This window comes from Seriola lalandi, unplaced genomic scaffold (assembly GCF_002814215.2).
Source record: "Seriola lalandi dorsalis isolate HSWRI2012SDOR001 ecotype SW California unplaced genomic scaffold, Sedor1 jcf7180002054655, whole genome shotgun sequence".
NCBI lineage: Eukaryota > Metazoa > Chordata > Actinopteri > Carangiformes > Carangidae > Seriola > Seriola lalandi.
Window position 1 is genome coordinate 183,924 of NW_019525208.1, and position 27,579 is coordinate 211,502.

The 27,579-nt window shown below is 41.8% G+C and overlaps 2 protein-coding genes across 2 annotated transcripts; one reads left to right on the forward strand and one right to left on the reverse strand.

Annotated features, from left to right (window-relative positions):
- Window positions 1-1,207: 1,207 nt before the first annotated feature.
- exosc3 (exosome component 3) lies at window positions 1,208-3,674 on the forward strand. Its single transcript, XM_023420662.2, has 4 exons — window positions 1,208-1,559; window positions 2,083-2,232; window positions 2,331-2,482; window positions 2,660-3,674. The coding sequence occupies exons 1-4, from the start codon at window positions 1,335-1,337 to the stop codon at window positions 2,865-2,867; spliced, it is 735 nt and encodes a 244-aa protein (XP_023276430.1). The 5' UTR covers window positions 1,208-1,334; the 3' UTR covers window positions 2,868-3,674.
- Window positions 3,675-5,334: 1,660 nt separating this feature from the next.
- Window positions 5,335-25,893, reverse strand: b4galt1l (DP-Gal:betaGlcNAc beta 1,4- galactosyltransferase, polypeptide 1, like). The gene is made up of 6 exons (XM_023420679.2): window positions 24,966-25,893; window positions 17,518-17,753; window positions 9,417-9,604; window positions 7,275-7,397; window positions 7,003-7,107; window positions 5,335-6,892 (listed from the first exon to the last, which is right to left on the reverse strand). Exons 1-6 carry the CDS (start codon window positions 25,318-25,320, stop codon window positions 6,763-6,765), a joined length of 1,137 nt encoding a protein of 378 aa, XP_023276447.1. The 5' UTR covers window positions 25,321-25,893; the 3' UTR covers window positions 5,335-6,762.
- Between the last annotated feature and the right edge of the window lie 1,686 nt (window positions 25,894-27,579).

A 27,579-nucleotide genomic window follows, 5' to 3' on the forward strand; every position in this document is an offset into this window, starting at 1 on the left:
GGCACTCAAAATTTCCCTGGAATTTTCTAGTTGAACATTATTATTCACTGATTATTTACATTATTGATCCATTAATTTATTTGTTGTTTGGTTTGTAAAGAAACAGATGAGAGAATCACAGTCACAGACAAAACAAACCCTGTAGAAATATATAATGATAACAATGATAATAATAATAAAATTCAGAGGGAAATGCAGCAGATCTTTAAGAAACTGGAAACATCAAATATTTTTACATGAGAAACATCAATGATCAGAATTGTTGCAATACATTTTCTGTCAATCAACTAATCGATTAATTGATGAATGTAATCAGCTCATCTTCATTTAGTAACATCTATAACAAAGAATCTTATAATTCTTCATATGATTCAATTATAAACATCTTTATTTGTACAGTTACTTATTAACACAAAGTACTTCCAACATGTACTGCAGTACACAACTGGAGTAAATGTACTTCATATGATCAATAACATCACTGTGTTCAAGCCAGATCAGACATCTACATCTATAACCTATATACAACATATATACAACATAAAGTATATACAACATACCTACATAAAAACAAACCTATATGAGTGGTGACACAGTCGAATGTTATGTTTTTAATTGTTTATCATTGTTTATTGACCCGTGCTCTGATGTCAGCACTAACTGTCATCAGTGAAGATGTTTACATGTTCTGTGTTTATAGTGTTTTTGTTTCGTTCCTCTGGAGTGAAGGTATGAGGGAACATGTAGCTACAGCTTCTCTCTGTGTCACAGAAACACTTTTGTGTTTACTGATTTAATGGAAAGCAAATGTTGCCACCTGCTGGCGTCTGTTGGTTTGACAGCAACTTCAATTCTGAGCATCACACAACAAAACTGGTGCATTCTTCTTTTTACCATTTGAGAAATATATAATATCCAAAGCTTTATCTATTTTATCTTTTAAAGACACAGAAAGACTGAACAGGACTCAGGTCCAGACTTTGAACAGGACTCTGAACAGGACTCAGGTCCAGACTTTGAACAGGACTCTGGCTCCCAGGAGGTTTTAGAACTGATTTTAAGATCCTACTGTTGATGTTTAAAGCTCTTCACGGCTTGTCTCCATGTTTTATATCTGACCTGTGAACAGTCTGAGGCAAACCTAAAATCCAGAGGAGACAGAGTTTCACAGTCAGAGAGGAAATCAACTCAGTCACTGACCTCAGAACTCAGGAACGATCGTGGCAGACGTATTGTATCTCCGGTCCCGCAGTGACCGACGGATCTGCTTCCTCTGTGTCACCTTTATTTCAGTCCGTCGAGCATCAATAAAAACACGTGTGTGAACCGTCCCGATGTTTTCCACTCTTATGGTCAGAGTTGGGGAGGTTCTGTTGCCGGGAGACGAGTTCTCCTGTGAGACCGACGACACCATCTCTCTGACGGACCACGTTAAACCGGAGAAAGTGGTTTGTGGTCCGGGTCTGAGGCGGAGCGGAGACCGGCTGGTGGTCTGTAAAAGCGGCGTCCTGCGACACAAACAGCCGAACGTGTTCTGGATCGACTCCCAGCAGCGGAGGGTGAGTCCTGGTTGAACATTCAGAACCCCGTTCCCAAAACACGCAGATTAAGCTTTTCCCGTCGGTACGACAGCGCGGGCCATGTTCTAAGATTCTCGGACTGAATTCAAACCAAAGATGAAGTTCACACTCTGTGTCGGTAAACTTCCGCCAGAGAGCTGCAGCTGAATCACCGAAAGCTAACAGTTAACACAGCTAGCTAACAGAAGCTAACAGTTAACACAGCTAGCTAACAGTTAACAGAGCCAGCGAACAGTTAACACAGCTAGCTAACAGAAGCTAACAGTTAACACAGCTAGCTAACAGTTAACAGAGCCAGCTAACAGTTAACACAGCTAGCTAACAGAAGCTAACAGATAACACAGCTAGCTAACAAAAGCTAACATAGATTTATGGTGAAACGTGTCTTGGATTAACACGAGTTCAGCAGCTCAGACAGAAAACTGCAGGAAAGACACTAATAAGAGGAGACAGGTGATGGAGCAGTGCATGCTGGGAACTGAGTCTGTCTTTTTGTCCTCAGTATGTCCCCGCTAAAGGCGAGACAGTCATCGGCATCGTCACCACCAAGTCAGGTGACATCTTCAAGGTGGACTTCGGAGGAAGTGAACAGGCGTCTCTGTCCTACCTGGCGTTTGAGGGAGCCACCAAGAGGAACAGACCCAATGTCCAGGTGAGACATGAGGACAGGAGTAGGTAACCCCTCCCTCTGTTACCTGTGTCCAAACCCTCCCTCTGTGTATAACCCCTCCCTCTGCGTTACCTGTGCAGGTGGGGGACCTGGTGTTTGCTCAGTTCATTATAGCCAATAAGGACATGGAGCCAGAGCTGGTCTGTATCGACAGTTCAGGACGGGCCAATGGGATGGGAGTGTTCGGAGGAGGCGGGCTGCTCTTCAGAGTCTCTCTGGGACTGGTGAGGAGGTAATGACACCACCAACATCATCATCATTTTAAAGAGCCTTGACATGAAATATTAAACATAATCAATATATGATCAATGATAAAGTTGGTTCTGTAGAGTCAGATATTTGTTGGTTTGTTGATGAGTGATTCAAGTTATTAAATCTGGGATCATGTCATCATGCCCCCCCACCCCAGACTGCTGTCCCCCCACAGTGAGATCCGGTCTGATCTGGACCAGCTGTTCCCCTGTGAGCTGGTGGTGGGGATGAACGGGCGTCTGTGGGTCCGGTCCTCCAGCGTCCAGCAGACCCTGATCATCGCAAACCTGCTGCAGAGCTGTGACACCATGACAGCCCCCCAGAGACGGGAGCTGTTCAGGAGGGTCAAACAGGGGGCGCTGTAGACCACATCAAACCACATCAGACCACCTGCTGTGGGTGATTAGAGGAAGTCTGATCCTCCTGTGAATGTTTCGCCTGGCTCCAGTGATGTCACACTGTACTCCAGGATCCTGTGACATCACTACTGGGTGTGGTCACAGAGTTATGATTAAAGGAACAACTCTTTCACATCTGTGATAAACCGCTCAGTGATTGGCCACCTTCAGCCAATCAGAGCAGAGTTTGTGTTGACAGATACAGTAACAGATTCTGTCAGTTTTATCTCTGTATTTAAAGACTCCACAGTCCTGGACCTGAGTCAAGTCCATCTCACATCAGACCTGGTTTCCCTATAGTTCTGGATTGGTTCTGATCCAGATTCTGATCCAATTACTTTCCTTCTAATGTTGTTTATCACATGACAGAAATGACTCAAATGATGAGAGCTGAGGAAGGTCATGAGATAGAGAGCTCTGGAGAAAGAGTAGAGAAGTGGTCTCTGTTCCACCTCAGGTCCAGGTTTTAAACCCTGTAAATCAAGTCGACATGAGTCACAGAGAATAAAATGCTTAAACATTCAAACGGCTGCAGAGTTTGAAGCTTTACTTTTCAGATGTTTTTCTATGTGTGTGTGTGTGTGTGTGTGTGTGTGTGTGTACAGCTGATGTTTGATCCTGGAGACATCTTGATCAGTAAAATCAGGTGTCACCTGGAGGAGGAGGAGGAGCCTGGTGACTAGAGCAGCTTCCTGTTTGTTTGTTTGTTTGTTTGTCAGCTGCTCTGATGAATCTTCTGGTTTCTTTATATTTGTAATAAACAGTTTAATACCATGTGTCTGTTCTCTCTGTTGATTGGCTGTCACTTCTCGTTAAGAGCTGGACTCACCTGTGAATTACCTGAGCAAAGGTCAAAGTTTTCTGTCTATAGATCTGAAGGTGATTGATCAGTTGATCAACAGAGAAATTAACTTGATCCAGGTTTTAATAAACCAGACATTCTCTGATCAGATGTTTGGAATTGATTAGGATGAGTAATCAATGATTAGGTTCAATAATCAATCACGGTTTTACAGCTTATTCCTTGTTATGTCTGATTATGAAAATAACATTTCTCCACTGGACTGATCTGGACTGTGGACCAGGTCCTGAACCACATTTCATAAACTGGAGCTGATGACAGAGACAGGAGGTGAATCTGGATCAGATCGTTCTGGTTTCACAGTGTGGAACAAACACCTGGACCTGGACAGGTCTAGAACAGTGACAGTAACATTTTGACATTGAAAATGAAACCTGAACTGAAAAAGTAAACTGACATTAAAAAGTTTTATTGTCACAGACTCAGATCAGCCACAACAAAAACACCAGTCCTGATATCATGTGACAAATCGGAAAAATTAAACACCAGCATTAAAAAAACAATATTATTTAATTTAGATATTCTTTGTGTTGTTCAGTGTCAAACCTGAGATTATGTCTTCATGTCTTTTTTTTGTGACAGTATTTTTTATGTTGTTTCATTGTTTCTTCAGTTTCAACTTTCCACTGTATATTATATTTTTTTATATTTATTTTATTTTATATCTGTATTATATATTTATGCCTTACTATACTATGACTTTTTATGACTTTTCTGCCTTACCATGACTTTTTCTTCAGTATACTATCACTTTTTATGCCTTACTATATTATGATTTTTTGGACTTACTATAATATAACTATTTATGACTCAATATACTATGACTTTTTTTACCTTACTGTACTAAGACTTTTATTCCCTACACTACAAAAAATGTTTGCCCTCAATATGTTGTGACTTTTTGGCTTAATTTTCTTAACACTTACTATACTATGATTTTTATGACTTGCTTTACTAAGACTTTTTTATTCCTTACTGAATATGACTTTTTATGACTAACTTGACTAAGACTTTTTTATGCCTCATTGTATTATTGATACTTTTTGGCATTATTCTAATAAGATTTCTTTATGACTTACTATAATTACTTTTTATGCCTTACTATAATATGATTTTTTATACCTTACCATACTATGACTTTTTATGCCTTACTATGCTATGACTATAATTTTTTGATTTGTTGGACTTACTATAGTACTTTTTTTTAACTTACTATCCTATGACCTTTTATGCCTTACTATATTATGGCTTTTTATTACTTACTTTACCAAGATGTTTTTATGCCTTACTGTATTATGACTTTTTTGCATTACTCTAACATGATTTGTTTATGACTTACTATACTATGACATTTTTGCATTACTATACACTGATTTTTTCGACTTACAATAGTATGAAGTTTTTATATAATAAATCCAGATCTTATATGTTAATAAACCGTTTGGTTGACAGTATCTTTTTTTGGAGGAAGATCTAGACTCAGACAAACCCATAAATATCTGAAATATGTGATTTGAGTTTCAGTTGAACTCCTCCTCCTCCCTCATTAAAAAACAAACAACAAACATCACAAACATCAAACTGGATTTATTGAGACCCAGATCCACAAACAGACCTCATCACATTTTTACACCGACTGGTTCCCTCCACCAGTTCAACAGTTACACTGGGCTGATTTAAGGCACATACAAAGGTGATTTATTCACTTTACAAAGAATCAAGTTTTGGTCTGAAACAAACAAACCTGTCGACACAGAGACAACAGCATCATGATCACACACACACACACACACACACACACACACACACTGATTGTTTCATGTAAATGGTGGATATTTGTTTTGCTTAGACTGGATCAATAACGAGCTGTCAGCTGATCACATTCACTTTAAATAAAGACTTTGGTTCCAACAGCTCTTATAAGGACACTTAGAGATACAATCAGTCAATCATTCAATCAATCAATCAAATCAAATCAAATCAAATCAAATCAAATCAAAACTGGATGTAGAGCTGAAGATGAATCTGCAGCCATTTGTACAATCGATGAATCAATCAATAATTCTGATCGATTTTTGGTCATCTCATGATGATTTTATATGATGGCATTTCACAGACTAAACTGATAACTGATCAATTAACTGAACGTTGTCAGCTGATCAATCAATAATCAACATAATCATTAACAGACTTTTTGGTTTGAAGCTGATCTCGTTTCATCATTAATTGAGGGACCGATCACACACACACTCTCTCTCTCTCTCACACATACACACACACACACACACTCTCTATCAGACTGGGTGTTTAGATCTGGTTCTGATCCTTGATCAGTTTCTGTAAAGTTTGAATTTTCTAATGCTAACGCTAACACTAACGCTGGTCACAGAGTCAGACTGACATCATGTGACATCATGTACCAGCTGTCAGTTCGTGAAAGTAGCTTCAGTCTCCAGATCAGTGCAGTGACTCAGTGATCCGGATCACTGGGATTGTTTTCCACAGGGTCAGTTTAGTCCACTCTAACCTGCTGCTGTTTGTCTCTGACCCTGGATCAGGTCTCTTTAAGTGGACCATGAGTTCAGAACCACATCAACAGAATCGGGATCACTAAACAGAACCAGTATCAGGGTCAGACCAGATCTAAACCGCCCTGCTCGATACCCAGAATCCCCGACCAGTAAAGCCTGGACCATGTGACCCAGCAGTCCTGATGGTGCTGCTCTGATTGTCTGATTTTCAAAATAAAAGGCTCGTTCAGGATGCTTCACAGCAGCAGCGTCTGACAAATGGAGACAGCCCATTGGTAACAGTGAGCGTCCAATCAGAGATGAGTCGTCGAGGACCCACAGAGAAAAACACAGACCTTCAGTCTCAGGAAAAATGACAGAAAACAGCAGAAAGGATGAGTCCAGCATGTCTGGTCCTCCAGACCAGAACTGAGAGATTCAAGTGTCAGAGGCAGCGTCACTCTCCTGGTCCAGTCACATGACCTCCTGGTCACGGCTTCCCCACGTCCACTGTGATCTGAGTGAACAGGTCAAATTTGTCGATCTTCACGACTCTGTAGGACAGAGAGTTGATCCCGTCTTTGTGCATCGTCTCTCTGGTGTGAGCGATCCGGTCAAACCTGCAGGACAAACACAATCCTTTAGAACAGATCTGTCCTGATCCTGAACCTCCTGAAGTCTCATGTTCTGATCAGCTGATCCTCCAACCAGGACCAGCTGATTGACTTACCTCTGAGGGTTCGGCTCGTTCTGTTTGTCTCTCTGGTGTCGGATCATCCGACACTTTCCCACCTCGCCACTTGGTCTGGAGATGGACATGCCTTTAGACGCCAACCTGAAACAAAACAGGAAACACGATGACATCACAATGACATCACAATAAGACCCGGATTATACAGTCAAACAAGACCAATGAAAGTGAAGCTGCTGGTTTGTCTCATGTATGAATCTGTTCTTAAGTCAGAGGAGGTCAGAGGTCAGGTGAAGGTCAGAGGTGTATACCTGTTGTAGATGTCGTCATCCTCTCCTCCCCAGCCCCAGTAGTTGTTGGGGAAGCCGTTGATCTTCAGATACTGTTCTTTACTCATTGAAGAAACTCCACCAAAATACTGATTATAGGGCAACCTGCAGGACACACACACACACACACACACACACACACACACACACACACACACGTTATAAACACATTAATGTGTTATATGTGTAGAGCTGCTGTGCAGACAGAGAGTAGAGTTCAGAGTTCAGTAGATCAGAGTAGAGTCTATCACCCTGCCTTGATGGAAGCACATTAACCAGTCCAGTTTATATGCTAAGCTACGTTAGCTGTTTCCAGTCTTTGACCTCATCAGACCAACTCACAACAGGAAGTGAAGGGACAAACTCCAACTGAACAGTGTGAGGTCATTTAGTTCTCCCAACTTCACAGGGTTGTTTGTCGGTTCAGAAAGTCTTAGTGCAAGTGTGTGTGTGTGTGTGTGTGTGTGTGTGTGTGTGTGTGTGTGTGTGTGTGTGAACAGGAAACAGGAAGTGAGGAGTCAGGCAGATGGTGGCATGTCAGAGCAGATCTCTTCCTCTGTGGTGTCTCTGTCAGCAATATCTGAACAAACACCCTGTCCCTCATGACAGGAAGTGAACTTGAAGCCCCAGAGGACCCACCCAGAACTCATGTGACATCATCATTGTCATCATCATCGTGGTCATCCAGCTGCAGCTGGTCCACACTGAGACAGTTAATGACCCTGTTGTACCTGCACACTGACTCACCTGTACCTGAGCTGCACTGTCACATGACCAGACCTCCGTGTGTCTGTGTAACATCCGGTCTGGAGATCTGGTCTGGGAACTGAGACCACCAGGTGGTTTCAGGTCCTCTGAGCCGGGATGTGGTTCAGAGGCTACAGGAAGACTGTGTGCTGACTACAGGTCTGTCAGATTCTGCTGGTCCCTGCTGTCAACAGACAGCTGAGGGGGAAGTCAACTACCACTCCCAGAGTGCATTTCACTGACCAACAGCCAATCACAGAGCAGGTGAAAGCCAAATATAGCTTCACAATCTGCAGCTGTGAATTCAGTAACCATGGTGACATGTTTGTCCTTGACTGTAACTACAGAGTCTTGAATTCTTTTTCTCCATGGTAACAGCAGCTGAGGCTCATGGGTACTGCAGTATTTAAGTGTTCACTGTGAGTGATGCTCCATCATCAGCAGAGTCACTGAAGTACAGGACAAACTGCTGCTGACAGAGAGAGAGGACCTGTGTTACCATGGTGACAGACTGACAGGTGGTACAGGTAATACAGTTATCAATGTTACGAAGCTGAACTGATTGATTATCAGTTTACCTCTCTAGTTTTTTTACCTCCAGTCACATGTGCAGCTGTGTCTGATCCTGATCAATATTAGGAGTGAACCTGTGGAATAATCCTGAGGATGAACCAATACTGTGTAGCCCATACTATCAATATGATCAATACAATCATCTGTTTGTCTTTCGTCTGTTTGTTTCTTTCACGTATGTGAAGCTGTTTAAACTTTAAATCTTGTTTTTGTTTGTTTGTGTGTTTTCAGTCAGTGTACAAACACACTGCTTATTATTATTATTGTTTTTAATCATTAAAGATCAAAATCAATCAGATCAATAATGGTGAACCTGAGGTCAAAGGTCAACACAGAGCTGCTGTCAGAGTTCACATCCACATGTAATATCTACAACTGAGCCAGACACACACACAGACACAGAGACAGATACACAAACACAGACAGACACACAGACGGACAGACAGACACAGAGAGACACAGACAGACAGACAGACACAGACATAGAGAGACAGATACACAGACAGACAGACAGAGACAAAGACAGACACACACAGACAAACACAGACACGCACAGGCACAGAGAGACAGATACACAGACAGACACACACAGACAAACACAGACACACACAGACAGACAGACAAACAGACACAGAGCGACATATATACAAACAGACACACAGACAGACACACACAGACACAGAGAGGCAGCTACACAGACGGACAGACAGACAGACAGACAGACAAACACACACAGACAAACACAGACACACACATACAGACACACACAGACAGACACACAGACACAGGCAGACGTGGTCTCACCTGAAGCCGAACTTGTCCATAGACACAGACAGGTGTCGGGGCTGGCCAAAACACCTGTAGGTGTTGCGGTCGTCCATGGGGATCAGGTCCACGTCACTGAAGACAAAGCAGTTGTAGTCGTAGTCCTTCAGAGCTTCCATGTAGCCCACGTTCAGAAGCTTGGCTCGGTTAAAGATCTCGTCTCCGTCCTGAGAGACAAAGACTGAGGTCAGTATGTCCTCTGGTCACATGGACCTGTCTTTATCAGAGACATGGACCTGTCCTGTGGTTTATTGATCACTGAGTAAAGACTGACAGGTTTTGGAGTTTGATGGTGAAACACAGAGGAATAAAAATCTCATGTGATCACATTAGAGGCTGAGAGCTGGGACATGAGTGTGTTTGTGTGTGTGTGTGTGTGTGTGTGTGTGTGTGTGTTGAATCAGATGGTTTCATGTTGTTAAGATATGAGAATGTGATTCTGTTAGAGTTTGTGTATTTTAAATGATCAGGTGAAAACAAACACGTCTCTCTGTCCTCGTTAAAGTCCTTGTTCCAGCTTTAAGTCAACTCTCTGAAGACCCATCATGTTTGATCAGGTTTCATGTAAAGAGTCAGAGTCTTAATTCACTCCCTCCTCCCTCTGTAGTTACTGTACAATGAGTCCACTGTGTTGTAGTGCTGTCTGAATGTATAGTGAGACTTATTAAACCCTATATAGTGAACTCAGTATCCAACAATGCATTGTGAAATGTATTGGGCATGCATTGCACTTGTGCTGAAAAAGATGAGCCGAGTAGTGCCTGAAAGTTTTATTAAGTGATGTAGTCCTCTACACACACCTGCCTGGACAGAGAGGAGGGAGTGATTTCAGACACAACCAGTGTGTTGGTCCGTCTCTCACCATGTTCCTTCTCTGTCTGTGTCTCTAAGCTCAATGGTTCCTACTGAAGAATTCTTCACAGATGAACTCAGGTGTAACTTCAGCTTTGATCAAACAGACAGGAGGAGACAGATCATCAGGAGCAGATGAAAAGGTGAAGAGTCTGTGACCTAATCTAATCACTAATCTTCTCTACATTCACATTTATTTGATAATTTATCAGGTGTACAGATGCAGGTTTACCTCTACACTCTGGATTATTTGTGAACTCTCAGAAGTTTTTTGACCCTTGTTTCACCTTGTACAGTCTATATGACCACACCCACAGCAACTCCCACATGAACAAGTGTACACTTGATGTTTTCAGATGCAAGTCTTTGAGGAACAAACAGGAAACTGATGATAACTCTTCATCAGGTTACTGCAGTAAACACACCTCAGGTCGCTAGGTAACAGACACCTGCAACAAGCTCTCAGGTGTGAGGAGCTGTTTACCTGTAGGGCTGACAGAGCAGAGTGAACGCATGCAGCAGTTTAACATGAATCCATCTATCCAGACCAATCAGCTTCCTCTGGGGGAGAAGCTACTGGCAGCAAGGGGCGTGTCTAAATAGGTTAATGTAGAAGCTGTAGAAGCATCAGTTCTGTGTGAACAGCTGACTCCACTGGAGGTCAAACAGAATCTGATTGGTTGAAGTTATCCTTGGTTTCATCCAATCACTGATTAGTACAAACAGTGTCATATGAGGCTGTTGCAGATGTTCTGAGTGAAAAACATGTTCTTGGGGCGTCGTGTAGCGTAGTGGTCTAAGCAGGCGCCCCATGTGTAGAGGCTACAGTCCTCGCTGCAGTCCGCCCCGGTTTGAATCCCGCATCGGACGGCCTTTCGCTGCATGTCATTCCCCCTCTCTCTGCCTCCCTGTTTCCTGTCTCTCTCCACTATACTGTCCATTAAAGGCATAAAAAGCCGAAAAAAATACTTTAAAAAAGAAAAACATGTTCTTCATGTTCTCCTGCTGTTCTCTCAGTCAACCTCAGGTAACCTCTGATCGATGGTATATCAATAAAAACATTCTGACATCAGACAGAACAATAATCAGTGACTCTGACACCAGGGAGCAGCTGGAGACACAATATAAACACATGAAAACATTCATCCACACTGTAAAACACACACACACCTGGTGTTTAATGGATCAAACCTTCTGTCACTTTATATGAAACATGTTGGGGTTTACAGTTACATCCTCCTGCTCAGTGACTGCGGCCATGTCCACACTACTACGTCCAGACTAACACACCTGAAAACACGATACATCACATGACTGTCCGCTGTCCAACACTGAGCATGTGCGAGCCGGTGTAAACAGGAAGTACATTGTCTCCTCTGCAATAAATCCTCTGAAGGAGGAACAGCAGAGACAGCTGTAGCATTCATTATCATGTTGTATTCACCACTGGTAGTCCAGGCTGATGAGAGCCAATCAGGAGAGACAGTGGGTGCGACCTCATCGTTTACAAAGGTTTACACTAACACGTTTTCATTTTAAAACTAATTTCTTTCAAAATAAAACGTTTTTCAGAATAAAACGGGTGCAGCAGAGTTTCTGAAAGTCTGTTTTCAGGGCTCGAAAACTCAAGTTGTGTCGACGGAGGAGGAAACGTAGGAGAAGAGATTTAATACTAAAACGTAGTCATGTGGATGTAGCCTGAAATAAGCAGAGCTCCACCTGTACAAACTGTAGGCTACAGGTAAATTTCTCCACAGGTAGATCACCTGAGAACAGCTCAGTGACACTCAGTCAGTTGTGTTGTTCTGTTGCTGAGTGTAGATGATGTTTTACTGTTTACCACTGAATCGAATCATTTCACAGAAACATAAGGAACTTTCTGTTAGTGAAATGCAGCATAGACAGTCTGAGACCTCCCAGCTCAGACAGGTGAGTTCATACAGGTGAGTTCAGACTGAAATATGTAGAACACTGTGTTTGTGTTCAGAAACAAAGAGAAACAGATGAAGAGAGGACAGAAAGAACCTGTTTACCAGAGCGACCCTCCGCACCAGCTGCTACTGGCTGAGACCGAGCAGGGGGCGGGTCTCAGCAGATCCACCGACCACAGCCATTGGTCAGAAATGCCTGACATGCAGGGGGGGGGGGGGCAGGGTGAGGGGGAAACTAAAACAAAAGAGGAAGAGGAAGATGAAGAGGAGGACACAAACAAGAGAGAGAAGAACAACTGTGAGTCAGAGTCACACGCACACACACACACACACACACACACACACACACACACAGCTGTGAGAAGAAGAAAACGTTAATAGAAGAAGAGTCAGATCTTAATCTGCTCCTAGAGCTTTGATTTTGAAGAGTCAGACCTGAACCAACCTGTTCGTCAGACCTGGTTCCTCTAATCCAGACTAACAGAGTGAAGACTGGTTTATTGATCCAGGATCTTGATCATGTGTCAGATCAGCTGACTCATTATAATCAGTCTTTCAGTATAAATCTAAGACACATAAGGATCTGAACCACTGTTAACTCTAAAACCTCTTGGTCCTGATCCAGATCAGACTCCCCTGATTCAGTCCATGCTGTTAAAACACAAACCTTTCTCTCACACACTCACAGGTCAGATCTGGATCTGGATGATTGAGTCCTGAAGCCAAAGACCCTGAGAGGAGTGAATCATTTACAAATCCAGATCCTCTCTGGATCAGGGTCTAAATCCAGATGTGGTAGGTTGTTAACTTTTAGCTGATGTCACCTTCCTGCTTTATGTTATAGATGATGATCAATAGATCAGATATATTGAAAAAACTGAAATAATCAGCTGCAGGTGACTTCAGATCCTCATTACCATCAGATCCCTACAGACTGTCTCTCACCTGCAGAGCCACAACTAACAAGCACCTTCATTTACAATGAATCTGCTGATGATTTTCTCAATCCATCGACATTTGACCATTCAAAAACCTGATCGATCAATTGACTAATCTATCAGTTGGTTGCAGCTAATGGTTGCAGCTCTAAACACTGGTCTTTTATCAGTGTATAGAAGCTGACTGTGCTCTATTTATTGATTATTATATCAATACTCTGTCACCAGATACAAACTGAAACCAGAGCCGCCACACTCCTCCTTCATGTTACAGGTGTGACAGTCAAATGAGGAGCCAGGTAGGTCAGGTGTCTTCCTGTCTGTGAGCAGCTCATTTACATTTAGTGAAAACGTGTTGGTCTGTGGTTCAGAGTCTGAGACAGTGTCTCAGAGGATCTGAAGTCTCTGTGCAGCTCCTCAGATACACCTGTGAAGTACACCTGTACCTGTAACTGTCAGCAGCTGACACACAGGTAAACATCAACTACAGACTAAACTAAATGAGTCATCAGAGAAATGCACTGTGAGTGAAAGTACTTCCTGCAGTTACAGTATCATAGTAAAAGTACTTCCTGAGTCATTGTGACTGTTGTAGCTGATTTACCTACATCATATACTCTTAGACAGTTCAGTCCACTGGTTCCCAACCTAAGGGCTGGGCCTCTCCAAAGGGCCTCCAGATAAATGTGAGGGGTCATCACTGTTATATTGTATCTAGGACTTGAGTAAAAGAACAAGTAGTAGTACTATTAGAAGTAGTAGTATTAGAAGTACTACTATTAAACGTGGTAGTATTAGAAGTAGTATTATCAGAAGTAGTAGTAGTATTAGAAGTAGTAGTATTATTAGAAGTAGTAGTAAGGCAAGGCAAGGCAAGGCAAGGCAAGTTTATTTATATAGCACATTTCAACAACAAGGCAATTCAAAGTGCTTTACATAGAGCATAAAAGGCATCAAGACAGAATATAAGAGCAACACAAGTAAAAGACATAAATACAATTAAAAAGTGTTGAATTTGGAAATAAAAAGAAACTTAAAATGAATAAGACTGATAAAACGGGAGAATAAAAGTTACAGTTCAGTGTAAAGATATTAGCTCTCAAGTTTGGTTTAATAAAAGGCAGTGGCAAACAGAAAAGTCTTCAGCTGTGGTTTAAAAGACCTGAGAGTTGCAGCAGACCTGCAGTTTTCTGGGAGTTTGTTCCAGATACGTATGTGAAGCAAAAAACTGAACGCTGCTTCTCCATGTTTAGTGTTTACTCTGGGGATAGAAAAGCAGACCTGTCCCAGATGACCCGAGAGGTCTAGATGGTTCATAATGTAGCAGTAGATCAGAAATGTATTTTGGCCCTAAACCATTCAGTGCTTTATAAACCAATAGCAGTATTTTAAAATCAATTCATTGACAGACATGAAGCCAGTGTAAAGATCTGAGAACTGGAGTTATATGATCCACTTTCTTGGTCTCAGTGAGGACTCGAGCAGCATCGTTCTGAATCAGCTGCAGCTGCAGCTGTCTGATCGATATTTTAGGGAGAACTGTGTAAACACCGTCACAACAGTCAAGTCTACTGAAGATAAATGCATGGACAAGTTTTTCCGAACCCTGCTGGGACATAAGTCATTTAATTCTTGATATATTCTTAAGGTGACAGTACACTGACTTCATAATTGTCTTAATGTGGCTTTTGAAATTCAGGTCTGAGTCCATGACTACACCAAGATTTCTGGCTTGGTTTGGAGCTGAGTGCTGACATTTAATCGTTCTTCCTTGGCTCCAAAAACAATTTCAGTTTTGTCTTTGTTTAATTGAAGAAAATTCTGGCACATCCAATTGTTGATTTGTTCAATGCACTTACTCAGTGCTTATATTGGACCATAGTCACCTGGTGATATGGTGATATGATGATATAAATTTGTGTGTCATCTGCATAACTGTGGTAGCATATTTTGTTGTTTTCGTGGGAGCATGTAGATGTTGAACAAAAGAGGCCCCAGAATGGAGCCTTGGGGAACTCAGCATGTCATTTTTGTCCGCTCAGATGTGTAATTACCTATAGATACAAAGAACTCCCTGTCCTTTAAGTAGGATTCAAACCAACGATATCAGAGAAGAAGGACCGCCTTGCATTTCTCAGTTCCAAATTATAAATGTCAAGTCTCTCTTTATAGATGTCATGATGAACCTGGACATTTGTTTTTCGCCACCTGCGTTCAGCTTTTCAACGCTCTTTTTTCCATTCCGACAGGTGTGGCACTTCTCCATGGAGATCATTTCTTACCAGAGACAACCTTCACCTTAGTGGGTGCAATGGCATCAATAACAATTGTAATTTTAGAACTGAAATTATCTACAAGCTCATTGACTGAGACCCTAGAGAGGGCAGGTGTGGAAGAGAAAGCCTGAATAAATATTTCACTGGTGCTTTCAGTGATATACCGCTTTGTGATTACTTCTGTTTGAACATTTGTGTGCAAGGAGATAGCACTCTCAAAGAAAACACAGGAATGATCAGAAAGAGCAACATCAGTCACCACAACCTTGTGTTCAGACCCTTGGAGTGTGCCCCTTGTTATGTGTAGGCTCTGTCACATGCTGAGTCAGTCCATAGTTATCAAGAACATGACACAGTTCTTTAGTCCTTTTGTCCTGGGAGTTGTCAACATGGATGTTAAAATCACCAACAATAACTACACAGTCGGAGTCATTACAAATTATAGAGAGCAGTTCAGTGAAGTCATCAAAAAAGGTAGCACAGTATTTAGGTGGCCTGCAGATATTTAGAAATATAGCTCGAGAGTAGGAATTCAACTGAAGAGCAACATATTCCAAAGAATCAAAGTTTCCATAAGACATCTGTTTGCATTGGAGGGAATCCTTAAACAAAATGGCAACTCCACCTCCTTTCTTATGCACTCTAGCTTCACTCATAAAACTGAAGTTGGGAGGGGTTGACTCAATAAGAACAGCTGCACTGTTATCTTGGTCTAACCAAGTTTCAGTTCAAAACATAAAATCAAGCTTATGCTCGATGATAAAATGTTTTTCCTTTAATAAAGCTAAATTTAATGTGTTGTGATGTAATGTGCAATATTATCTGACTATCAAGTATTATAAGTAGTAGTAGTATTATAAGTAGTAGTATTAGTAGTAGTCATATTAGAAATAGTAGTATTATTAGAAGTAGTAGTATTATTAGAAGTAGTAGTATTTGAAGTAGCAGAATGAGAAATAGTAGTATTAGAAGTAGTAGTATTATTAGAAGTAGCAGAATCAGAAGTAGTAGTATTAGAAGTAGTAGTAGTATTAGAAGTACTAGTATAAGAAGTAGTGGTAGTAGAAGTAATAGTATTAAAACTAGTGGTAGTATTAGAAGTAGTAGTATTATTAGAAGTAGTAGTAGTAGTGGAAGTAGTAGTATTATTAGAAGTAGTAGTATTAAAAGTAGTAGTATTAGAAGTAGTGGTAGTAGTAGTAGTAGAAGTAGTAGTAGTAGTAGTAGTAGTATTAGATGTAGAAGTAGTAGTATTAAAAGTAGTATTATTAAAAGTAGTAGTAGTAGAAGTAGTAGTATTTGAAGTAGTAGTATTAGAAGTAGTAGTATAGTATTGGTGCAGTCAGTCCTGAGGTGACAGCTCTATCACTGACGACACCAGCAGAGAACACGGATCAACAAACAGCAGTTCATCCTGTTTCCAGTCAACTTTAAAAACAATAAACCCCTGTAAAGATAAGTGCAGTCATTCCTGTCGTGTTCCTGCTCAGGCTGATAAGACGTGGACGTCAGCAGCTCGTCCACATACTCATATTACCACACACACACACACACACACACACACACACACACACACACACAAACACTCCCTCCCTGTGTGTTTGAACAGATATGCATTTTTCACCTCAACAATGGACTTAATTCAACTCTGCAGACTCAGGTTTCAAGACTTTTCCAGGATGTCTCCAGGACCTTTTCAGTGACACACCCTCAGCCAATACTGTTCTGTCACTTTGTGAAGAAGTGCGTCAGTGTGACTTTACCCTCTAATAAACACACCTGCTGTGACCCTGAGGTCAGGTGTGATGGATGGACAGATCAAAGGCTCTGGTTAAAGACCTGGGAACGTTCACGTCTTCAAGGACCAGATCTTAGAGCTGCAGCCATTTATCAATTAATCAATCAACCAATTAATCAACCTGTTAATTGCAAACATCACACAAACCATGAAAGGAGCCACCTGATTGGGTGAAGAGGCCATCAGTCCTCCAGTGATTTCATGTCCAGTCAGTAAAGGTGATTATCACATCTCTAACATTAGCTCTACTTATACTGATGACATCACTGTGACATCACACTGTACCTGGTTGATGACGTAGACTCCGTAGTCGAGCTGCTGCCTGTGCAGGATGGGGTGCAGGTAGTACAGCCAGTACTTCAGGTGTTCTTCTCGGTTGCGGAAAGGGATGATGATGGCGACTTTCTGCAGCGCCTCACAGTCTCTGGGTCTGGAGCGCCCCCCCAGCTGCAGGTCAGGGTTGTCCTTCTTTATCTGCTCCAGGGTCACCGGAGTGTTGAACTCCACCCGCAGAGGCCCCACTGAGGACGGAGCACAGGTACAGTCACTACAGGTGAACTACAAGTGAACAGGTAACTCTCCTCTAACTGCATCTTAACCCAGAGTTCAGTCTCTTCTGCTCTGTTAACCAGCAGTTAACCAGCAGTTAGCAGTTCTGTTAACCAGCAGTCGTTCCCAAACTGCTGCTGAATAAACCAGTATTTAGTAATAACACAACATGAACCAGGTTCCAGTGTTCAGATGAATTTAAACTGATGATCAGAGTAAGAGATATGAGAAACTTCACTAACTGATCAGAAACATTTATACCAATGCCATCTATCAATCCAGAACAGTGAGGTGTCTCATGTTGAGCTAAAGGGTTAAAGTCTGTTCTTTGGTTTGTTCTGAGGCTGAAAGAAACTGTTTCCACACTCCAGCAGAGATTCAGAGTTTCAGATTTTCAGTGTGTAATCACACAAATATGTTCCTGGTGTCAGTCCAGACGGATCATTGACACACTCAGCTCTGTTCTGACGGACACACTGAGGAGAGAGGAGGCAGAGACCGGTCTCAGGTCAACAACCTCGATCAGGATTCACAGTAAACACAACATGTCCGCTGCACAGTGGACTGTAAACCACAACTGATTCCACACAGACGTTAAACACATAGCTGAATATAATGTTATTGATCATGAACAGAATCGTCATCACTGAGCTCAGATCAGTCACAGTCATCAGTAATATCAGATATGATCCATGATGAATCAGTCCATCACAAAACATCACTCAGAACCAGGTCTCATAGTATTTCATCAGTGCAGGACAGTTTCTGTATGAACATGTCAGGTTCTCCTCTCATTCTGGTTCCAGGTGGATTCTGGTGGTTTGTTGGCGGTGTGAAACCACAGGATTGATATTTAACTGAGCTGTGATCTGAACATGAAACAGCTGATCTGAGTGCAGATCAATACTGTCAACAGTCTACAATCAGACACTACCCTTTGAAACAGTAAATAACAGAAAATCAATATGTGGCGTTCAGGGTCGATCAGTGTGTGGGAAACACTGACTTCACAATGATTCACCTGTATGTGTTTTTATTCAACATGAGGCTGATTGACAATCGATCACATCAGACTGACCTGCTGTCAGTCACCTGACTCTGATGATGCAAGATGACATCACCGCAGATGTCCAGTCAGAGTATGACTGTCCGTCATGTGACTTCATGTTTACTCCTCTTGTTTGTATAAAGTCAGAGTGACCATGGACCCACCACAGATCACCCCTGTTTTACTTCCTGGTGTCAGGTCTTTCCCAGCATGCAATGGGTGACAGGAATGTGGTCTTTCACAGAGGGGACAGTGTTACCTGTGAGCTGCAGTTACCCGACATCTTCATGTAAACCATGAACAAGTTTACTGTCAATGGGATTAGAGTCACCAGGTAACACGCCTGAAACCTGAGACCTGTTACTGTCAGAGGTGGGTCTCCTCGTACTTCCTCATGTGAGTCCATCCCATGGACAGAGTGAGTGCAGAGGGATCAGGACTCCTGTTAGTAGCATTAAAACCTGTAACTTAAACCAAAATAAAGAGTCTAAATAAAATCTCTTGACAGAGTCAAGGCGAATCTAAACACGCTCTGTAGTAAAGTTGAACACTTGTTACACAGTAACCAGGTTAATGTGCAGTCATAAACGTGCTGACAAGGTCCAGAACAATGAACATGACACACACACAATCAGTCCGTTCATGAACTGACACCACAGAAGAAGAAAACCACGTTAGTGCAGTGTGTGAGTCTGAAGCAGAAGTTCATCAGATGATTTAAGTGTCTCACAAATACAAAGGTCAGACTGGATTCAAGCATCATTAGACAATAGTTAGTCCAGACCAAGTGATCTGAATGGACGAGAGGCGTTCACTGAGAGCTGATCGAGAGAACGACAGCACTGGGACTTTAAACTACATGTATCACTCTGCTTACAGGAACTATCTGATGAGGGGCTGGAGGGAGATCCTGGCAGTGGGGGGCACAGGTGAGATTCTTAATATAGACACAAAGAGACCACAGGAGAATTCATACTGAGTTATGAAACATGTGAGAGAGCAGAGGACAATGGAGCAGCGTCCAGACTGATCAGAGTGTCACCTGACTATTTCGACGGATACACAATAAATGGAAACACATTTACACAAAAACAACATTTACATAAAAGTAGCAGCTAGTGTGCGGGTCAGGAAAATGTCTGTGTTGCTTAGCAACAATCCAACTGCACAAACAAATCATAATCTGTTGTTGCTTATTACTGTTAATGAACATGGCCCTGGTAGAACGGTTGTATAAAAGCTGCCGTGCTGTGATATTGCTTTATTATTTTAACGAGTGTAAGCAGTGACCATGTGACCAGGAAGTCCAGATGTGACATCACATTAGACTCATTTAATATCTGAGTATTTTAATGGTTTACTGAGATTAAACTGCGTGTGTCTCTAGACTCTGACCTGATGAGTTCAGTCTGGAGGTTTTAAGAGCAGACTGAGCTGAGAGACATGGGGGGGGGGGGGGGGGGTCCCAGCTGAGGAAACAGGCCATCAGTCTGATAACAAACATCTTTCTCTGAACCTCAAAGTTACACAAACTGATCAAACTGAGATGAGCTCGAGGATCTGAAATAGCACAGCTTCACCTCATGCTGCCGCTTCGAGAAACCACATCAGACCTGCAGGGTCCAAATCTGGGACCCTGGGGTCTAAACCTGCAGGTTCCAAATCTGCAGGGTCCAAACCTGCTTCTAAACCTGCAGACAGAGGTCCAAACCTGCATAAACTGCACAGTGATATTAGAGATATATTTTATGACTCCAACTATCAGTTGATTTATTAATTAGTCTACTGAAAGAAAATCAATCATCATTACTGATCTAATATCTAAGATCTTTTTGTCACAATTCATTAAAATCCACAGTGATGTTAGCAAATGATTTGGGAACAGCAAGTCTGTGTCTTATTAATTACCTGAACAACTAATTGATTATATAATAGAAATAGTTGCCGATTATGATTAGATTAACTGATGTAGTAACTGACTCTACAGTTTTAAATTTCCGTCTGTTCCCTGAGGCCTCAGCTCTTCTTCTGTTGTCTACCTGAGGAAACAAAATCTGACTGAGAGAAACTTTTAATACGTCACATTATTTATGGAGAAAATAACTGTTGGATTAATTGATTCTTCTCTGTCTGTAAAGTCTGTAAATTATAGAGGGAAGTGTTCTGCGAGCTGACATGATAAACATTTTTTGTAAATAAATAAAGTCCTGTCTTGTTAGCTGATCCTCCTCAAACAATGAAGACACCATCTGTCTCAGTCACCAACACAAACATCTGGTTTTCTACAGGCGGTCTCCTCAGAGACTCGTAACGCTGTCAGCTGCTGCTGCTGGCTGGGCTCTGTATATCCACCACAGCTAATCAGAGGGCAGAGTTTCAGTCTGCAGCTTTAACCCCTCCCTCACGCTGAACTGGAGGAAGACTCAAAGTCAGAGCTGCTGAGAGCGAAGAAGAGGAGGAGGAGGATCTTCTACTGAGGCTGTGATTGGCTCAGAATCTGACATCTGGAAACAGGCGTGTCTCAGTGTGATGTAGCTCTACTGAGGAGATATTACACTTCAGTCCATGGTGACATCCGGAGACCAGACTGTCCAAACCCCCAAAACCCCCAAATCCCTCAACACTGTGGTGGACTCTGGTTTGATGTTTTAATTGTTATGCAGTTATTTTGTGTGGCTTTCTGTCTCCCTGTTTTAGGTCTCTGTCTGGTCTCTGTTCGGTCTCTGTTCAGTCTCTGTTCAGTCTCTGGTCTCTGTCTGGTCTCTGTCTGGTCTCTGTTCGGTCTCTGTTCAGTCTCTGTTCAGTCTCTGGTCTCTGTCTGGTCTCTGTTCGGTCTCTGTCCGGTCTGTGTTCGGTCTCTGGTCTCTGTCTGGTCTCTGTCCGGTCTCTGTTCGGTCTCTGGTCTCTGTCTGGTCTCTGTTCGGTCTCTGTTCAGTCTCTGTTCAGTCTCTGGTCTCTGTCTGGTCTCTGTTCAGTCTCTGGTCTCTGTCTGGTCTCTGTCTGGTCTCTGTCTGGTCTCTGTCTGGTCTCTGTCTGGTCTCTGTTCGGTCTCTGTTCAGTCTCTGGTCTCTGTCTGGTCTCTGTCTGGTCTGTGTTCGGTCTCTGTTCGGTCTCTGTTCAGTCTCTGGTCTCTGTCTGGTCTCTGTCCGGTTTGTGTTCGGTCTCTGTTCGGTGTCTGGTCTCTGTCTGGTCTCTGTCCGGTCTCTGTCCGGTCTCTGTCCGGTCTCTGTTCGGTCTCTGTTCAGTCTCTGGTCTCTGTCCGGTCTCTGTCCGGTCTCTGTTCGGTCTCTGTTCGGTCTCTGTTCGGTCTCTGGTCTCTGTCCGATCTCTGTTCGGTCTCTGGTCTCTGTCTGGTCTCTGTCCGATCTCTGTTCGGTCTGTGTTCAGTCTCTGGTCTCTGTCTGGTCTCTGTCCGGTTTGTGTTCGGTCTCTGTTCGGTCTCTGGTCTCTGTCTGGTCTCTGTTCGGTCTCTGTTCAGTCTCTGGTCTCTGTCCGGTCTCTGTCTGGTCTGTGTTCGGTCTCTGTTCGGTCTCTGTTCAGTCTCTGGTCTCTGTCTGGTCTCTGTCCGGTTTGTGTTCGGTCTCTGTTCGGTCTCTGGTCTCTGTCTGGTCTCTGTTCGGTCTCTGTTCAGTCTCTGGTCTCTGTTCGGTCTCTGTCTGGTCTCTGTTCAGTCTCTATTCAGTCTCTGGTCTCTGTTCGGTCTCTGGTCTCTGTCCGGTCTCTGTTCGGTCTCTGGTCTCTGTCTGGTCTCTGTTCGGTCTGTGTTCAGTCTGTGTTCGGTCTCTATTCAGTCTCTGTTCGGTGTCTGGTCTCTGTTCGGTCTGTGTTCAGTCTCTGTTCAGTCTCTGTTCTGTTCGGTCTGTGTTCGGTCTCTGTTCGGTTTGTGTTCGGTCTGTGTTCGGTCTCTGTTCAGTCTCTGGTCTCTGTCTGGTCTCTGTTCGGTCTCTGTTCAGTCTCTGGTCTCTGTTCGGTCTGTGTTCGGTCTCTGTTCGGTCTCTATTCAGTCTCTGTCTGGTCCCCGTTTCACTTCCATCTGTATGTAAATCCTTTATTTGCTGCTTGTGTAACAAAATTTAAATAACTCATTAAACACCTGACAGACTGACTGAAACAGCAGTGGAGCTGCAGACAGGCGGGACACGTGAGACAGGTGGGACAGGTGAGACAGGCGGGACAGGTGGGACCGGTTTGACAGGTGAGACAGATGGCACAGGTGGGACAAATGGGACAGGTGAGACAGGTGAGACAAGTGGGACAGGTGAGACAGGCGGGACAAGTGGGAAAGGTGAGAAGAGTGGGACAGGTGAGACAGGTGGGACAAGTGGGACAAGTGGGACAGGCGGGACAGGTGGGACCGGTTGGACAGGTGAGACAGGTGGGACAAATGGGACAGGTGAGACAAGTGGGACAGGTGAGACAGGCGGGACAAGTGGGACAGGTGAGAAGAGTGGGACAGGTGAGACAGGCGGGACAGGTGGACATAATGACATTGAGTCGTGCCAAGACCAGAAAGTGTTGGTGGAGGAACAGGGTTATTAATGTTGATTTCTAATGGTTACAGACAGAGTTATTAATGTTGGTCTTATAACGGTTATAGATAGTTATTAATGTTGGTTTATAATGTTATAAACAGAGTTATTAATGTTGGTCTTATAATGGTTATAGATAGTTATTAATGTTGGTTTATAATGGTTATAGATAGTTATTAATGTTGGTTTATAATGTTATAAACAGAGCTATTAATGTTGGTTTTATAATGGTTATAGACAGTTATTAATGTTGGTTTTATAATGGTTATAGACAGTTATTAATGTTGGTCTTATAACGGTTATAGACAGTTATTAATGTTGGTTTATAATGTTATAGTGAATTATTAATTTTGGTTTATAATTGTTATAGACAGAGTTCTTAATGTTGGTCTTATAATGGTTATAGACCGTTATTAGTGTTGGTTTATAACAGTTATAGACAGTTGTTAACGTTGGTCTATAATGTTATAGTGAATTATTAATTTTGGTTTATAACGGTTATAGACAGTTATTAATGTTGGTTTATAATGTTAAAGTGAATTATTAATTTTGGTTTATAACAGTTATAGACAGTTATTAATTTTGGTTTATAACAGTTATAGATAGTTATTAATGTTGGTCTTATAACAGTTATAGACAGTTATTAATGTTGGTTTATAACAGTTATAGACAGTTATTAATCTTGGTTTATAACAGTTATAGACAGTTATTAATCTTGGTTTATAACAGTTATAGACAGTTATTAATGTTGGTTTATAACAGTTATAGACAGTTATTAATCTTGGTTTATAACAGTTATAGACAGTTATTAATCTTGGTTTATAACAGTTATAGACAGTTATTAATCTTGGTTTATAACAGTTATAGACAGTTATTAATGTTGGTTTATAACAGTTATAGACAGTTATTAATCTTGGTTTATAACAGTTATAGACAGTTATTAATGTTGGTTTATAACGGTTATAGTAATTATTGGTGTTGGTTTATAATGGTTATAGTGAGTTATTAATGGGTGATCAGGCTCAGACAGCTGAGGTCAAACATGTGGAGGAGTGACCACAGACAATAACTTCCACTATTTTAATTGCACATGAACAAAAAGATGACAGAAACTGAATGACCAATCTTTCTAATACACTTTGAGTATTTCACATGTTTCCTATCTATATAAAGGTGAGGCTGTGTAAACCCCAGGTCTCTCATGACTGAAGAAGCAAAGGTTGAACAGGATAAAGAGATGGGAGCAGTCTGACAATAATTCAACAGAAAATGACTAATCATTGTTGTTGATAATTGATTCATCATTGATGTGATTATTTGTTCTAAATCACATGTGAGAATTATCTGCTGGTTTTAACTCATTTAAAGTAAATTAAACGGTTTAGAGTTTAACACTGATGTCATGAAGATGTTTATTTAACTGTGATGACAGGCTGCAGAAACACCTCTGATGGAGACTCCTTCAGTCACTGTTTAACATCTGTGAAACAGAAGAACCGGCCTCTGGTTGGATTTCCCCTTAAACGAAACCTCTCTCACCCCCACAGCTCCTCACATTTCTGAGATGAAACGACTTCACTCTCAGGCAGGAAATGAGACAGTCTTACCCAGCAGAGGTGATGTCTCAGGGCATTTCTGCAGCTTCTTCTCCGGCTCCTCTGTCCGCTTCGCCTCCGGGTGATGTTGCGGGGGCTGCGGTTCGTCTCTCGGCTCTGCCTCAGGTCCGTCTCTCTTGGACTCGGCCTTCTTCAGCTCGGCTCTGGAAGTGAACCCGGTGTTTCTGAGATGGTTCCGCTGCGTGGCATTGTTACTGGACTGCTGGTTCTGGACGAAGGCGAACCGGATGTCCAGGGAGCGGACGTAGAACACGACAGTGACAGAGATATGGAGGAAACACAGCAGCACCACCAGCTTACATGTCCGGTGGAGGAGATTAAAGTTGACGGAGGAGTCTCCGGGCATCCTGACCGACTGATTCGCCTACTTTAAACCCACCGGACGCGCTGCTTCAGTCGGCCGCTGTGAGAGCTTCAAGACCAGAAATGAACTGTTTTTCACTGTTTCCCACTGTTCTTCCTCCCGTTAACCGACCGTTAGCTGCTTCTCTTGGGTTCCATTTTTCGGTGAAGGTGGTTTGAAAGTTTTGTCCGCTGAGGTTCAGTCAAATTAAAAGGAAACGTTCCCGGAAGAGAAGCCGAAAAACAAAACTAAGAGTCGTTGCAGCTCTGTCACCGTCAGATAACAGAGAGAGGTTAGCTTCCCCTCCGCTCAGTGAGACAGTTAACTGCTGACGCTAACGGCTACACAGGGTTAGCCGCTCAGGAACTTCGTGTCTCCGTTAAGTGGTGCCGTTGAAAACAGCTGTAAAAGATTAAAAAAAGTTCTTCCGGCGACCTGGAAACGTCCCGACGAACAACATCAACGAAAAGGTTTCAACATCTGCCGCAAAAAAATGCTGGTTTTAATCAGCGACGAAAAAGGTGACGGAAAAACTCGGCAAACTTCGGTTCAGTCACCACGGAGAACCCCGAATTGTCAGGGCGACGAAATTTTCCACTACACTTCCGGTCGGGGATGTCACAATAAAACATGTTCGAATTAAATCGAATGCGTCTAAAGACCCGCAGAATAATTACAGACTTTTTCAGTATTTATGATTTAACAAAATGATACATTTACAAACGTTTTTACAGAGACAGACAATCAAATAAATTAGTGAAAAAATATTTACAACTTGTATCTAATTCCAAACTTGGGCTAACTTGTCTATACACTCATCTATTCTAACTCAGAGCAGCAGCTGGAACTCTGATTGTTCAGGTAATGTGTGTTGGCAGGAGTGTGTTGTGTGTTCAATTATTAATCCTTGGTTGAAAGGCAGAATAATGATACCCATTTATATCACATAGAAGAGATGATATATGACACAGAAGGGAGAGAAAATAATATCTGAAAACAAGCAGAATTAAGTGCACCAAACCCACAAATGGAAATCAATGTGTAATACTATTTTCTAATTTATCTTTTTTTGTTTACTTTTCATAATTAAACACAGTGGAATTCTTCATTATTTTGTTGACTGCTGATAAAAGTAGTCTTAAATAACATTAAGTTACCCTGTTTACATCAACTACACTATACTAACACTTTTCATCTACGCAAAATTTTTATAATGCGATGATGTCAAAGGTTTATTTTTCCTTGGAAAACTTGTCAAACTGCTATGTTGATAGTATGTAAACAATTTTATTTCCTAACATTTTGCATTTATTGTTACTTTATGTTATTTTTAGTGTTTATAACTTTAAAACTTTCAACAAAATCATTATACAAAAGACAAAATGGCCAGACATAAAAATCAACACAGTCCTTGCGTTCCACTTATTCCAGCCCCATTACAAGTATTAGGCTTTTATTTTGAAGGAAGATGTACCATATTTCCGGGTGTTGTCGTGCACTTGTGGAGTAGATTCAGCAAGAGGCGTGGTTCCCGCATGTGTCAATCTGTGACGTTCCATTACCGCCCACCACCAAATGTATCATTATTGATCTCTGTCAGTGATCAATGAACACTGATCAATGTCTCTAAATCACTGCTCAATGTCCCAAAATCACTGCTCAATCTTTCTGTATCATTGATCTCTGAATCATTGATCTCAGTTTGATCAGTCCTTTATCAAGTCACAGTCCTTGTGATATCAAATCCTGATTTATTGATTTATAAAACTTGTGTCGTCTGTAAGAAAAATAAACTGTTGACTTGCTTTTTTGTCGTTAAAGTAACTTTACCGTCAGTGTACAAGTGACGTGATTGGTCATATAATTTATTTATTTATAGATCAAACTGATCAGATATGTGATGGTGATTAAAGTGAAACAGAAGCGTCCTCGTGAGGTGAAAATTAGTAAATACAACCAATAGCCAAATTTGTCTGTTTTTTATTTTTATTTTTAGCTTTTACTTTTACTTTTCTTGTCCATTGTTTTATTTTCTTATTCATTTACTTATTTTTTGTTTTCTCATTTAATTTTACTTCATTTTATGTAAGTCAGAGTTAACAGTTAACTGATAAAGTCAGAATTAACAGATAAAGTCAGAGTTAATTGATAAAGTCAGAATTAACTGATGAAGTCAGAGTTAGAGTTAACTGATAAAGTTAACTTAATAAGTTAACAGATAAAGGTATAGTCAGAGTTAACAGATAAAAATCAGGGTTGACT

Bases quoted from the DNA above. Each gene is read 5' to 3' on its own strand.
- exosc3 (XM_023420662.2), top strand. From the start codon at position 1,335: ATGTTTTCCACTCTTATGGTCAGAGTTGGGGAGGTTCTGTTGCCGGGA. The intron at 1,560-2,082 runs GTGAGTCCTGGT...TTTTGTCCTCAG, and splicing joins TCGACTCCCAGCAGCGGAGG to TATGTCCCCGCTAAAGGCGA. The intron at 2,483-2,659 runs GTAATGACACCA...CCCCCACCCCAG, and splicing joins TCTCTGGGACTGGTGAGGAG to ACTGCTGTCCCCCCACAGTG.
- b4galt1l (XM_023420679.2), bottom strand. From the start codon at position 25,320: ATGCCCGGAGACTCCTCCGTCAACTTTAATCTCCTCCACCGGACATGT. The intron at 9,605-17,517 runs GTACAGTGTGAT...TTTGTCTCTCAG, and splicing joins GAGTCTACGTCATCAACCAG to GACGGAGACGAGATCTTTAA. The intron at 7,108-7,274 runs GTATACACCTCT...GTTTTGTTTCAG, and splicing joins GATGACGACATCTACAACAG to GTTGGCGTCTAAAGGCATGT.